The sequence below is a fragment of the Gallus gallus genome, chromosome 9 (genome assembly GCF_016699485.2).
Source record: "Gallus gallus isolate bGalGal1 chromosome 9, bGalGal1.mat.broiler.GRCg7b, whole genome shotgun sequence".
NCBI classification, from domain to species: Eukaryota; Metazoa; Chordata; class Aves; order Galliformes; family Phasianidae; genus Gallus; species Gallus gallus.
In genome coordinates this window covers 12,364,022-12,378,428 of record NC_052540.1, presented here as the reverse complement: position 1 = coordinate 12,378,428, position 14,407 = coordinate 12,364,022, and the positions used below count along the sequence as shown (strand labels likewise).

Genomic DNA, 14,407 nt, shown 5'->3' with positions numbered 1-14,407 from the left:
GCGCGCCCCCCGGCCCCACACACCTGAAGCGCGGCGAGTCCTTCAGGCACTCCTCGAAGTCCACGGTCACCTTCATGCTGCCCGGCGGCGGGGCTGCGCTGCGGAGTGCGGGGCGAGTCCGCGCCGAGGCCGGCGGCCGGGCGGGGCGGGGCGGGGCTGGGCTACGAGGGGGCGGTGCCGGCAGCGGCACTCATGGCGATGCGCGGGGGCCCGGCGGCGGGAGGCGGCTGCTGCGAGGACGCCTCAGCGAGAGCCCCTCAGCCCTCCTCCCGCTCCCGGCCGGAACTGACGGCCCGGCCGGCCAAGAGGATGCAGCCGCAACGGGAAGCGGCCAATAGCGGCCCGAGGTAGGCGGGGATTCGCCGCATCGGCGTACGGCGGGAGAACGGCGACGCACAGGAACAGGGGAGCGGCTCGGCCAATCGCAGAACAGAAGAGGAGGGCACAGCAGCGAGAACGGCCAATGACTGCTGTGCGGGAGGAGGGCGCCAACCACTGCGGTGCCGCAGGGATCACTTCCGCATCGGGCTCCAGAAGTGACAGCCAGATAAGCCAATGGGAGAACAGCCAGCACCACTTGGCAAACCTCGTTGCCACGACGACCCTAAAGGCCAATGGCGACTCTCATGCGCAAGAAGGGGAGGACCGCCACTCTGCCATAGGCTGAGCCGCCTGTCACTCACAGCAGCCGGCGGGAAGGGAGCAACCGCCCCTCAGGGGCGAAACGTCTCTCAACAGCCCACAGCTGGCAACTGTTAGCTACCAAGAAGAAATTATTAGGAAAGGCACGCTACAACAACCGCTTAGCACAGCCCCGCATCTCGGCGACACATCCATTGTCGTTATTCCTGTGTCAGCGTCACATACGGCAGCACCCACTGCTTTATTCACGCTCAGCCTGGGGTTTCCAGAAAGCTCACACGTGAGAATGTGGGTATCTGTAAAATAACTTTCATTCCTTTATTCAAACGTCACATATACAGTGGACAAAAACATTTTAAAATAGATCCATATTTATTTATATGGATTTTTTGCAACATATCAAATTCGGACTAAAATTAAGATATACACTGTATTTCATAACCAAGCTTAAGCTTAAGTGTATACTTTGTGTAATAAAGCCCAGGACCTATTCTGAGTACTAGAACATTCACCAGTCAAATTCCGTCGCCGTTGACAGCAATGTGGAGGTTCAGAGCCACTCTTTGCAAGGGCTCTATGACTGCACTGTAAACAAGTAGCTGAATTAGGCAGTTTCCCTTCTATATCCTTTCAAACACCCTTCACTGTACAAAAGCGGCTGCTCTACGTCTCATTGGATGCAGAAAGATGTAGACCAGTGGTTTTCAATATGCAGGTTACAAACCCCAAGTGAGCAGATCACCAGCAGCTATCCTTATACAGAGAACAGAGTCCAAACACAGCTCATCTTCAGTCCTGACGTGGATTTCCCTCCATGGCTGTTTGTTCTCAGGTGCGAGTAGCACAGGCACTCTCCATGCAACTGGAAAAGACTGAACGTGTGAAACGAGCCTGAAGAATAACAGTTGATGTGGTTTTAAGAAAAGAAAACATCCAGTGGAAGAGAAAGTGGCAGTTAAATTCCAAGTTCAAGTTAGCACGTTTCCAGTGTAAAACACTCCCTCCACCAGATGTTAGTACTGCCTCAGTCAAAAGCAAATAACCGATGCCAAACACTGCTCTGAAAAATAACACAACTCTTCTTCTAGAGTCTAGGAAAATACAAGTAACAATACACTGAAATCTAGTTTAAGAGGTCAATATTTTATAAAAAAGCTGTAAAACTTGAATCCCTTTCTCAGCTGCTTAACACACCTGATAAATAGCTTGCGTGTCAATTTGATATATGCTGTACCGTTAAGCTCTTGAATCCCAAACTTTTCCATAAGAGATACCACACTTAGAGCACTGTCAAATAAATAGTGAAAAAACAGAGATACTGTCTGTGTTTCAAAGCATGAAGAATAACAGTACATTACGCAAGATAATCAGCATTATACATACAGGGAATGCCATTCTGGTTGAACAGATTATGAAGCAGTATTCTCCATGAAATACTAGGCACAGGAATAAATCAATTAGACAGTTTTTTTTTCTGCCTAACGGACAAGTCTAAAATTAACAATCTTGGCAACACAACATTGTAACTGATATGCTTCTTAATATTTAAGAGCCTTAATTGCAGAAGTCATGAAGCAGTGTTTATGTTTGTGTCTCTGACAAGCAGTTACAGTTCTTGACAGATTTCTTCTATGCTGCGTGCTCTGCTTTCCAGCTGGTCATGAGTAGCATGTGCTGCATAAGAAAGATTACAAAAACAGTTAACTATTCACGCTTGTTGTATATTTAAAAAGCAAACCCCAAGTATTACTAAAATATACTCCGGAAGTCACTTTTGCTTCCGCAAAGGTAATGTTTGCAACCTATTTTAGCAACTTTAAGTTTCAGAGTGCAGAAACCTTCAGAGTAATTATTTCATCCTCATGTTCTGAAGAAATAGCACTATCGTTCTGCATACCAAACACTGACTGCTTGCCACCCCTGAAATTGAGATGATTTAACCCAATGCTTGAGAGATCAATTTGCAGAACTAACATACAAGGTTCCTGAAACACCAGCAAGCATAGCACCTTTCAGGTCAAGTTTCAATTCCAGATGAGACACTTCAAAACAAGACAAGCTAATAAATGAGGCAGCACAGTCTGATGCACCCTTCCACTCACAGTTTTGAACCAAAGAACACGAATAAGTCAGAGAAAAAATTCTTTTCCCTTATCAATTTTCAAATGAAAAAGCCCACTGACTCCCGCTATTATTTATAAATAAATTTGTTGCATAATGCAAAAATCAGAGAAAGCCATGTCTGGTCCTTCTTAAAGAAAGCCAGTTAGGCTTCTGCATAGAGTTAGACTTGGTTCCAAGTGCAATTTAACAAGCAAATAGCATGTCTGACAAGCAGAAACAATTTGCATATGCTCCCAGTCTTCTGACATAAGTCATTTTTATGGCAATGCTCACTATAGTTAAGAAAAGACAATGTATTCTCTATCTGTCAAAGTCCAACAGAACACACCCAGTCAGCTGACAGCTAAGTGGGCCAGCAGTATCTGAGTAAGGTTATCATAGCAATGAATGCTAAATGAACCATAAGTAAAGAACAACAGTTGTACAACTTGTCAGTGGATCTACTATAGATCACACCCTTGTACTTCTTGAAGAGAGATTCTGCTGTGTAGTAGAAAACGTGTCTGCATTGAAATCCTTACATTTAATCAATCTATACACAGAACCTTTCCTTCAGTGATTTCAAACAGAATTTTTAAAGGAAAGGTGTTTCTGGAGAGGAACAAGTGTCACTACTTTGCTGGCAAAGTCCATCACATTGTTCGTGGAGTCATAAGTAAGGAGTAGCCAGAGAAATACCACAGAAGCTGAAATGCTGAAACAAGCAACCTTAACAGTCTACTTTCACTTTCCTACTCTCCAAAAAGCTTGGCTGGCAGAATCCACATGTACGAGATAAGGTACGGCTACGTAAGGCAAGAAAGGAACGACCCATCTATTTAAAATACTTGGTAGCCTGAGATGAAAACAGAGGCATAAATGTACAAACAGTTCTCACCATTACTGACTGGACTGGCCATCTTCATTTCGATCAGCAAGAAATCTCAGTCTGTAATCAAGAAGCACAACTTAAATTAGCAGATTCTGTGGTATCTGACAGAAAACTTCTTAAAATCCCATCTCAAGTCTTTAGCCCCTTCCTCAGCATAGACATAACAAAAAGGAAAATTTGCAGTGATCAGGACAGCACTGTTAGTTTTACTGGAAACCAAAAAAGGTAAGAGTTAGAGGGCAGACAGGAGCACTGGATAAGAGATGCAAAGAACCGTAAAGGAATCTTCATTGATTAAAACCTTCCAAGTGACAAGGGGGTCCCAAATTGCCTCCAAAACTTCTCAGGAGCCAGTGGAGCCCTAGAGTCACAGCAGTTACCAATAAATGCCTCATGTCACTTTCTGGAGTTATCTTTGGTACAAGGGAAGCCATGCTATTCCACTGGAATAAACAGACATTGCATGCCAGCTCTAACAAACGGTAGTCCTATCACCAGATGATCTCTGCAAATTCAGAAGTCAATGGGAAAAAAAATATTCAACTGCACCTACAATACAACATGCAGAATAAAGCAGATATTTCCTCTGCAGTTAAAAGAAACGCGAGAGCTGTTAGTTCAACAGAAGGAAGCCAAAACAAGCAATCACCAGAGTCATTGCCTGCACCACCCAACACGCTGAGTGAAGGAAACTCTCCTCTGCTCTTTAAGAAAGCATTTTAAGTCACAATTTGAAGTCAAAGAACTCTTTAAGAGCCATCCAGATGAATAAAAAACTTCCCATGTAGCTTCAGAAAGATCCAAAAACATCCAGACACACTTACAGTCCTAGGGAGGGAACTTCAGGAACAAAAACATTATTGGTATTTGATCCACTTCCATGAAGGAAGCAACGAACCTGCAACAGTGTTTAAATATCCAATTGTCTAGCATGATCAAAAGTACAGATCAGCAATGAATCCAAGTAGCTGGTTTTAAAACTTGCTATTTGAGAAATGCTCCACAGCCAAAAAAAGAAAAAAATAAACAGTAACTAACTATTGAGAGATACTTCAGATTCTTTTGCACCCCTTGAATAAAAGTCAGAGAATAATCCAAAGGTACCACCTTGGAAAAAGTGATTCCAGTAAAATTTTGACATTACTGTAATGGTTATGATGTTCCTTAACACTTATCAGCTCAATGTAGGAATTTTAAAGCATGCGCAGCGGCAGAAGACAGTTCTTTATCAACAGTTTTTACCAGTTGATTCCACTGTCCTTAGAGCAACCCTGCCACAAAAAAAATTGCATGTAATCAGTTTGAGGGCATACAGTTCACCAGCCATTACAGAAGTGAGCCCAGTACTTGACCTGTGAAGACCTGATCAAATACAGAGACCAGAAGTTGTGAGAGCTGACATAGAGATTAGGAGATAACAAAACACCAGGGCCTGTTAAGCAAAGTATCACAAAACAGAAGTGAGGAATTGAGAACCACATCAAATTAATGGAGAGTATTTCTATATGCCATGTTACTGAGGTGAACCAGTTAGTTAACGGATTGATAAACTGGCGTACAGTCACATTTATACAATCTATTGGGCATAAGTAGCCTAAAATTGATAGTTACCAGTTGTGGCTCAGAAGCTGTTTATGAGCCAAGGTAGAATGGACTTCAACAATAGAGATGGAAAAATACTGCAAAGGTGTGCCTTCTGTTCCCTGGAGAATGCAGCTGGAGAGCGGAGTTGCCTCTGTTTTACAGCACAGTGCAGACAGATGGCAGCTTCAAGCCATGGAGAAAGGTCATAATGTTGCCTACTGGAGTACTCCTTTCCCCTGGAGAGTGAAGTTCTAGTAAATAGCCATTATAAGGCGTATGATAAATTACCATAGAAATTTAGTTCATGAATGGGTCTCAGACTTATGTACCAAAAGACCCTCTTCAAAGCCATTATGAAGGCATGAGCCTTCTTGTAGGGATACAATGGAGGCAAACTGTGCAATCCACGGAGCTTAAAATACAAAAAGTCAACTTGGCAAATCACCTTTCTATTGATGGAATTTAAACTTATTTTGGAAGAATTTCTAGTTCACATGGTTGCAAAAAGCAAATGTGAGCAAAGATAAACCCATGCAGCATCTTCCCAACTCTGCATGCTGTTCTAATGTCTCATAGCCTTCCCAAGCAACAGATGAATGAGGTTTACAGATCTCAGATTCATCACCACTAGTCTCAAAAACAAGAGATGTCTGTTTTTTTAATGCCAAGAAACATGTTCAATGTACTGTTCTAAACAGATGCGGGGACTAAACAGATGTAGTTATTCACCAGAAGGCCACCACAAAAATCAAACTTCTGTTATATAGTCCCGGAGAAAAGCTTAAAGATGGCAGAGAAGGCTCCAGAAACAGCTGCCAGCCAAGGATCCCAGACTTTCTTCCAGCAGCTGTGCTAAAAGGTTCACATCTTGTATAGAAGTTAACATTACTGTTTAAGGACAAAAGCACACTGAACTCTTAAACAGTTTTAAGTTAAAGCAAGACAGGTAAAAGCTCATTAGATACACTGCTCTCAACAGGGAGGAAGCATTCAAGCTAGTTTCCCAGTGCTGATGACAGCATGGGTTGGGAGGGGAAAGGGAAGTGCATCATGACACAAGGACAGGCTCTCTCATGTGGCCACAGCTTTAAGTATCCTTTACAGGACAAATGTCTCTTTAAAAAGGATGCTGGCAACTTCACTACCAAGAGTCAATTATGCTGTGGTGACAGCACTGGCCTGAAGCAGGTGTTTGTTTTTCTGTTGTGCTGTAACAAACAAAAGCCCAGACTAATTAACAGTACTGCTTGTTTTGGTATCACACTACAAAATCTGCCTATCAAGATAGCAGGCAGCACTGCACATCAAGCATTACATACATACTTCACTCTTTCTATTCATTCTTACACTTCAATGTATTCATCCCAACAGATGAAAGGACAACGAACACTTATACGTGGTATTTGATTAATCAGCACCTCACCATGTTCAATATCTTCTGTATTCATTGTTTCTACATCTGGAGCATCACGCATCTCTTCATCTTCTTCCTCCTCCTCTTCATCCTCACCATGTAGCTCTTTTGCAATTAGCTGTCTTGCAAGTTTGATGTTTCGTCCTTCATTGTAGTGCATTTTCCTCTTCATTTCAAATTGCTTCTTTTTTTCTGTGGATAATAAAACCCGAAAGCCAATATATATACATACACACACACACATTTTTTACTTCTAGTATCAATTTTTTTTTTCTTCAGAGAGGTACCAGTACCAACTGCTCTGTAGGTCTGTCTTATTCCTACCATGAAAATATATTGTTTATATGACCAAGCAATCCTTGTTCTTAAATGAGTTTGACTTACAAAAAAATGTAGTAATTAATGGACTGGAATGGCTGAAGGGGTCTTAAAAGAACTGCCTGCAAGCATGAGGAAGTCTGAATCAAGAGAAGCAAGTAGTAACGGTCTAAAAAATCCTAAAGTTTCACAAACCTTGTTTCTAAGGAAACTGGAGGGCAAACCAAGACATACTGGTGGAACAGAAAATCAACTTCTGCAGTTGTCTAACATGTCTCCTGGCCAGCTATCAAAAGCTAGTTATAAGAGATATGTTTGCCACACATAGAAGAAAATATTCTCCTCTTCCCTGTAGCCTGAAATTTATCTTTGCTTCATACATCCAACATTCCCAAAGTAGATTTTATACTTAAACTTTGTTTATTGGTGACCCCAACACTGTTTTTTCTCTTCTTCTAGAATTGTAAAGTTACACACTCAAAGTTGATGACTGGGGCAAGGAAAGATGAGAATCAACAGCTAAATGACACACACCTGAAACCTTAGAAACCGTACTGTTTAACTCAGCTTTATTGTTTTCTAAGTCAATGCAACATTACTGCTCCGTTGAAGATCCATGAAATAATTTTATTAGGAATAATTCTTGATATCCTGCTGGATCCATCTAACAGCTGCTTTGAAAATAGTAATTAAAAGAAAAAAAAACAAAAACAAACCAACCCAAACCTGTATATTTGCAAGCAATTAGTAGAGTCTTAATTGCAGCAGTACCAATTAAATTGTTACATCTACCTGAAATATATTAAAATTAAATACTTCCCCAAAAGAGAAAAGCTTTCCATTTGAGAAGCCCAGGTTTCAAGAGGAATTCCTATACATTATGCTTGTTACATTCAACTCCTCTTCATATGTAAATCCCAAACCGAACAGTTCTGACTGAGCAACTGATCTGCTTGTTTCTAATCTTTTACTTACCTTTCAAAGACCACATACCTCCATTTTCAAATCACAAAATCTTTCTTAGATAGTACTTTTTATTCAATAACCCTTCCTACTGAATGGCAGAAACTGCATGTGTAAAAAAAAATCCAACAAAAACAAACTAACCAAAAAATATAAATAATAATTAAAAAAACGACCCAAAAAAAAAACCATCTGACTTAGGCCTACCTCGTTCTTCAGGTGTTAATTCTTCTTCCTCTTCTTCCTCCTCACTGCTTTCCTCCTGCCTCGCTATAACCTTGGGTCCTTTACCCTCAGCTGCAGCAGCCAGCCTAATGAAGATAAAAAACACAACATTGTGAACCATCCAGTTTTTCTCTGTATAAAATACACAAAGTTTCAGAGCACTCATACAAAGTTGGTTCTGTATTTCTGCTGTACTTCTGCATATTAACAATCTGCAAGAGATTTTAAGTACCAGTGGGACTATCAACCCAGAAAACTACCTTGTTTGACAACAGCCAGAATTTGGCATTGATAAAAAAAGAAATAGATTTTATCTATTTGGCATAGATAAAAAGGAAATACCTTTCCAAAAAAAAAAAAAAAAAAAAAAAAAAGCAAACCACCCCACCAAAAAGAACATGATTTTAACATTCAATCAATTTTCTATGACATTACTTACTTCTTACTCAACACATCTGCTCTTAAGGGCTCATTTGATTCCGAATCACTCACTGCATCTTCATCATCATCTCCTACCATGCTTGGAATGCAAACAAAGAGAGTAGCCTTTATCAAACATTTGTTGCATAAATTCAAATGATAAATCAGTCAAAACATTATAGTGCTCAATTAAAAGACTCCTGTAGTACTTTAAAAACTTTCAATATCTATTTAAATATTGATGAGTGACAATTTATATTCTAGTACATAGATGCTAACTATAAAAAACAGTGCAAATCAGACATTAATTACATGAGTGAAACCTGAGATACGTATACCTACCAGTACACACAGACCTTCAAAATTTTACTCTGATAGTCCTTCTTAATAGCTATAAGCCTTTACTTAAAAGCTCTGTAAATTAAAGTATGCTGCATATATTCAATAGGATAGCACAGTAAATAATATATCATGTAGAAGGTCTACTTCACTGCAAAACTACCCTGTCACCTGCCTCGTGTCAGATGGCGATTCAGAAACCTACCTGTGATAAGGAGTACTCGGCTCATCTATTTTCATCAGGCCATAATCTTTGCCCGCTGGGTGGTACGTAGCTATGATGTTCATTTCATCCCACTTCTGAGATTTTTTACTGAAACAAGAAAGCAAAGTGGTTTTATTTTAATCCCTTGAAATCAGCTCACTCTGTTTAGCCACAGAAAATGAAAGCTGAGAATGACTTTTGGCCTCTACTTTACACTATCAAAACCAGCATTGCTAAGGCACAGGGGCACGTTCAAAGTATAAACGTGGTTATTAAGCAGCACCTCGTACATACTTCTGTTGGGTCATGACAAATTACCATTGTGACTTACCTTTCCCTAACAAATCACAGTATTTAAATGAACCCAGTGTTCATAAATACATTCGTATACCTGTGCATATCTTCAAGAGACTTCCAGTCACGTCCACTCACTGCCCCATTAACCAGCTGCTTGTTACGAGTTACTGCAACATCATTCTTCCCGTCATTACAGCCCCCAACACCTGATGCAAAGACTTCCAACTTCCACTTCACCACTGCTCGGTGAGCTGCTCCAACTATTTGCAGAACCGCTGCACAAACAATACCAACCAAACAAATAACTTCCTGCAGTAGAACTAATTGGACTGAACAACATGGTTATTAATACTGCTTTTGTCATCTTAAATTGGAATCATAAAACAGAACTGACTCACTGCTGTAACTAAGCAAAGGGAGTTTCGTGCTTTATACGGCCAGCCACCAGCCACACTGCTTTATTTAGAATTTCCTCAATTAGTCAGAGAATGTATCATTTTATATATATTTGAAGAAACAAAACCGTACCCAGACTGACACAACATGGAAGCCACAAGGGAAGCAACTGCCTTGTGGAAAAGTCCCTGCTCTGCTGCCCTAGAAGCCATTGAAAGGTTCCCTGGGCAACCTGATCCAGTGCCTGATTTAGTGGCTGGCAACCGGCCTGAGGCAGCAGTTGGATCTTCAAGGTCCCTCCCAACCAAAGCCATTCTATGAAAGATTTAGACAACAGGACCTACCAGGTTCCACATTTTTCCCAAAGCATTGATACAACCTTCCCAAGAGGTGGCCTTTCCCTTAGATTAAACCTAGAAATGTAATCCTAGAACAGCACTGAATTCCACTACAGGTTTGTTTTCCCTGTAGGGGGACAGTTGGCTGAAAGAATTTAGCTCACGTACTCTTATTTAAGCACAGACTGCTCCAATAACAAGTTACCAGACTTGAAATATGAACTCAGCCTCAGTAACACTACTGCTTTTAAGCAGAATGCCATCCATAAAACAAAACTGGTAATGCAAAATTCCAAAACTAAGCTTAGTCTTCATGGAGAGCTCTCCATAATACAATGGAAGGAAATGGAAGGGATGAAAGAAATATAAGTGGAAGAGCTGATGATGAATCCTACGAGTCACAGACCGGTACTCTAGAACTGCGGACAAGTGAGCTGAATAACTTCAGCATAAACTAACCAATGCCATAAGTTCACATGTGAAGTTTCCTATCTATTTAATCACCTCGTGCAAACTGCAACACCAGGACTGCGAGCTGAGTGGACAAAACACCAGTTGGAGTGCCTGCTCTGGTGAAGTCATGAGCTTCACGATGACAAAGCAGGAGCCCTAGTTTAGCAGTGTCCGCTACTCAAACCTACCTGCTTAAGGTCCTAAAAATCACTGTTTAAACACCAGCTGAACAGCTGCTTCAAGCTCCCGTGACTAACATACCACGAGCATGTGGTTACAGGCAGTGCATGAGAATTTTTACTAGCCATAATAGTTGGATGACAGCATAAAGGGTGAGCTTAGGGAGAGAGGAAATATGACAGATGGGAGACAGTCCCATCACACACCTTAGTGCTCACTGCATTTGCCCACAGGACATCCAGGTGTAACCTGCACGAGTTCACAACACAAAACCCAACCTCTGTCTCGTATACCAGTCTGGAAATGAGATGGTCCAGAGCTAGCAATTCAGTGACTCACAGATACAGCATGGAAAGAGATTTTAGTGGCCTTGTTTTTCACATTCATGCATTTAAACTTACATTTCAACATGAAAAGTCTTAGCTGTGAAACACACCCCAGAACACAGCTTAAAATTCAGCTGGGAAGAAAATGATCATGAGTGACAAAGAGACAAGCATGTCATCTCACCCCTTTGTGGAAAACAGCATCGCGGGAGGGTGACTAAGTGCTCTAAAAACACACACCTCCCTTGGCTGCCTCCAATTCAGCATGCTTAAGTATGCCATAGCAGCCTAGCGTTAACAATAAAGCTTCGGACCACCACCACAAAACACTTCCTGACATCCCTTCAGAGGGTCAGGCTCACATCTCTATACGTGAAACATTCTTCCTTAGTAAAATCAGATTTAAAAGATGAAACATTCTGCAAGTGTTCACTCGTATTCTTTCACGTCTTCAAATGTATAAATCATTTATTTGAATACCACAAGCCAATGGGTCAGAGGTTTCTGCTGCAGCGTTACTCAAAGGAACGCATCTCCTGGCTCTCTTACTCCTGTCAGCCCCAACACAGCTACTTGCAGGGCTACCCAGCAAACAGGGCCAAGGAACAGCTAAATACAGCTAGCTACTTTGTACGATGCCATGTCAGATCCTACAGAAACTCTAACAGGAGCGTGAAGGCAAAAAGTACTTTACATCTGGTTTGCCAAGAACGTATGTACCATTAAGCCATAATCTCAGCTCTTCAGATGCTGTCCCAGTGACGTCTCAATTTTGCCAATTTTTCTCTTGAATCGTATCTTCATTAAGGGCATTTTCTAAAGAATATTACCATTGCTAACAATAGCACAAGGCTGCTGCTGCTGAAAGTACATGAGAGCTCTTCTGAACATGGTACTTTAAAAGATGACAGCTGACACAATGAGCTCCTTTATCTACAGCTATTTTTAAAGGCGTTCAGATTTGAATTTCAATGCTCGAAAGAAGCAGGGAGGCTGCTGATAGAGGTGCACTAAGAAAACAGAGACGTTAATTTATAGACCCATTTTTTAGTCTTAAAGGAAAATAACTGCAGCACTGATTGCAATTCTCTCAGAGTACAAAATGGTGCTACTTCTGACCAAATAAAATCACTTTAATGAAGAGCGCCCAACCAGAACATAACAGCTGCACACAGTCTAACTGTAAATATCCTATTCTGATGCCTATTCTGGTGCCAGGTTTAGATGGTGCACTTTAACTTGCAAGGCAATTTCAGAGTTAATCTAACAATGCATTTATTGACTCACATCAGAAAACACGCAACAGAAGATGGACTCCTGTCCACTTAACTGCAAAGCCAACTATACCGTATAGTGAGCCCAGCAGCTCGTACTCTAACTTCTGCTCATCCTGCAAGGTGGCAGAAGAGACTCCAGAAAAATGAAACAGAGGCTCCTAACAGCCACTTGTACTTTATGCCTGCTGTCAGTTTCTTGTGCTTATATTAAAACTAGAGAATGGAAAAAAAAAAAAAAAAAAAGTGACAACTTCTGTGTAGTACATCCCTACTTACATTTAATTCCACTCCAAAAAGCATCAGGTCGCTCCTTCCACTGCAATAATTTCTCCCTGGAAAGCAGGAGCCCTTCACACAAGCAGTAGGGCAAACCAAAAGCTTTCTGTCCTACCTTGCATACTCAGACTGTATAAATGACTGGCCAGCTAAAGGGGAAAACAAATTACTATGACATAAAGAAGACCACGTGCCCATTTTATTATTGTTCCTCTCCTCGCACTACCGGGGTCTCAGATATAGAACACTGTCTGAAGCCATTTTATAAACATGGGGTGTGGGTCAAACAACCCCGGGAGTCTGGGAGCGACGTCGGTGTGTGCCGGGTGCTGAGATCAGGCCAAAGGCCGCAGTTCTTACAGCCAGGGACAGCTGCCCAGCTCCGGTGCTGTTTGTGTGCTCAGACCACCGCAGCACGTTACTGCCGCACATCTCCGCGCTGTTCTGCTGAGCACCAGGCACTGCCCTGCGCTTCAGCCCAGCAGAACTCCTCTCCTGCGGACACACCTCCGTTACAGACCAACGAGTGCCTTTTCAGAAGGCCGAGAATAAACATGCCACGGTGAAATCTATTTCCCAAACAATACGTCGGCCCGCGGCAAATAATAAGTCGTCCGGCAACGAACCACCTCGCGTCCTCCAGGCGCCCCGCTGCAGGACAGCGGACAGCCGTCTGCGCTACGGCTCCGTGCCCTCACTGCAGCCACCCCGCCCTCCCCCGGCCCGCACACCCCCGCGCCCGACCCCGCCCGCAGGACGGACACCCGCAGGGGCGCGCGGCGCCGCAGCCCTCAGCCCTCCGCCTCCCGAAGGCCCCGCGCTCCCCGGCAGCGCCTCACGCAGCGCCACGCTCCGAGCCGCCTCACGCCAGAGCGCGCTCGGCCCCGCACCGCCATCCCGCCGGCCGGGGCGCGGCCCTCACCCGTGCTCGTCGTCGTCGCGGGCTGGGCTGGCCTGCCGAGCCCCGGACCCCGCGCCCCCCGCGGGCTGCTTGCCGCCGCCCTTCTTCAGGATGCCCTTGATGGGCGCCCGACCCGCCGTTCCCGCCGTCGAAACGGCCGGCACCGAGGGCGCCTCCATGGCCGCGCCGCCCGACAGCTTCCGGTCCCCGCCTCGGCCCGCCCCGAGCCGCACTGCGTCAGATCCGCCGGCGCCGGACGAGTACCGCTCCGCCTTCTCTGTCGCGCCCCCTGGTGGTCGGAGGACTGCCGCTGTCTCGGCCCGCCTGCGGTGCTCCTGCGCGACCGCAGCGGGGCGCCGTGCGCCAACGGCGGGCTCTTGCGCGTGCACGGGGCTCCGTGCACGCGTCGGGCTCTGGCACGCGCATGGGGCCTCGCGCACGTGCCCTGTGACTGAGGGCGTTCAGTGCCACGCGAGGAGCGGCACGCACGGCCCGTTTGTGCGGTTGCCCGGAAGAAGGGCTGCCCCGTCATCCCATATCTGCCCCCATTCCTGTCCCCATCCGTCTCAGAACTCAGCAGGGAGATGCCAGGCCAGGCTGGGTGAACGCTGCCTGAGGAACTGGGGAGGCTGAACCCCGAAAGAAACCAGGAATGGGGAGAAAGGGAGTGATCTGCCCCAAAATGTCACCCAGTGGAAAGCGGCCGTGCAGCTGTCTGCATCCCCACGTGTCCCCGTGGCACCCTGAGGCTGCAGGGAGGGCCTGGGCTGCGCCATGGGGGGACAGCTGTGGGGTGCAGCCCAGGGCCCCCGAGGCCAGGGGCAGAGGTGGGAGGCGGGGGCCGGCCGAGCCCCCCCC

The 14,407-nt window shown here is 44.3% G+C and overlaps 2 protein-coding genes across 15 annotated transcripts in view; both read right to left on the bottom strand.

Annotated features, from left to right (window-relative positions):
- Window positions 1-150, bottom strand: part of ACAP2 (ArfGAP with coiled-coil, ankyrin repeat and PH domains 2) — a 56,664-nt gene extending 56,514 nt beyond the window's left edge. For all 13 annotated transcript variants that reach the window (XM_040705559.2, XM_040705563.2, XM_040705561.2 and 10 more), the window contains exon 1: window positions 24-150. Coding sequence is in view for 5 of the 13 variants with exons in the window: in XM_015291391.4 (XP_015146877.1) it covers window positions 24-76 (53 nt within the window). In the remaining 8 variants the exon portion in view is untranslated. The remainder of the gene's footprint in view (window positions 1-23) is intronic.
- A 783-nt stretch (window positions 151-933) lies between these two features.
- Window positions 934-13,751, bottom strand: PPP1R2 (protein phosphatase 1 regulatory inhibitor subunit 2). Of its 2 annotated transcripts, NR_171278.2 has the most exons (8): window positions 13,571-13,751; window positions 9,106-9,213; window positions 8,581-8,661; window positions 8,124-8,227; window positions 6,645-6,827; window positions 5,249-5,457; window positions 3,644-3,694; window positions 934-2,316 (listed from the first exon to the last, which is right to left on the bottom strand). NR_171278.2 is itself a non-coding variant. In NM_001389323.2 (7 exons), exons 1-6 carry the CDS (start codon window positions 13,726-13,728, stop codon window positions 3,690-3,692), a joined length of 639 nt encoding a protein of 212 aa, NP_001376252.1. In that variant the 5' UTR covers window positions 13,729-13,751; the 3' UTR covers window positions 934-2,316; window positions 3,644-3,689. The 2 variants fall into 2 exon arrangements, 1 of the variants encoding a protein (NP_001376252.1); NM_001389323.2 differs by lacking the exon at window positions 5,249-5,457.
- Window positions 13,752-14,407: the final 656 nt, after the last annotated feature.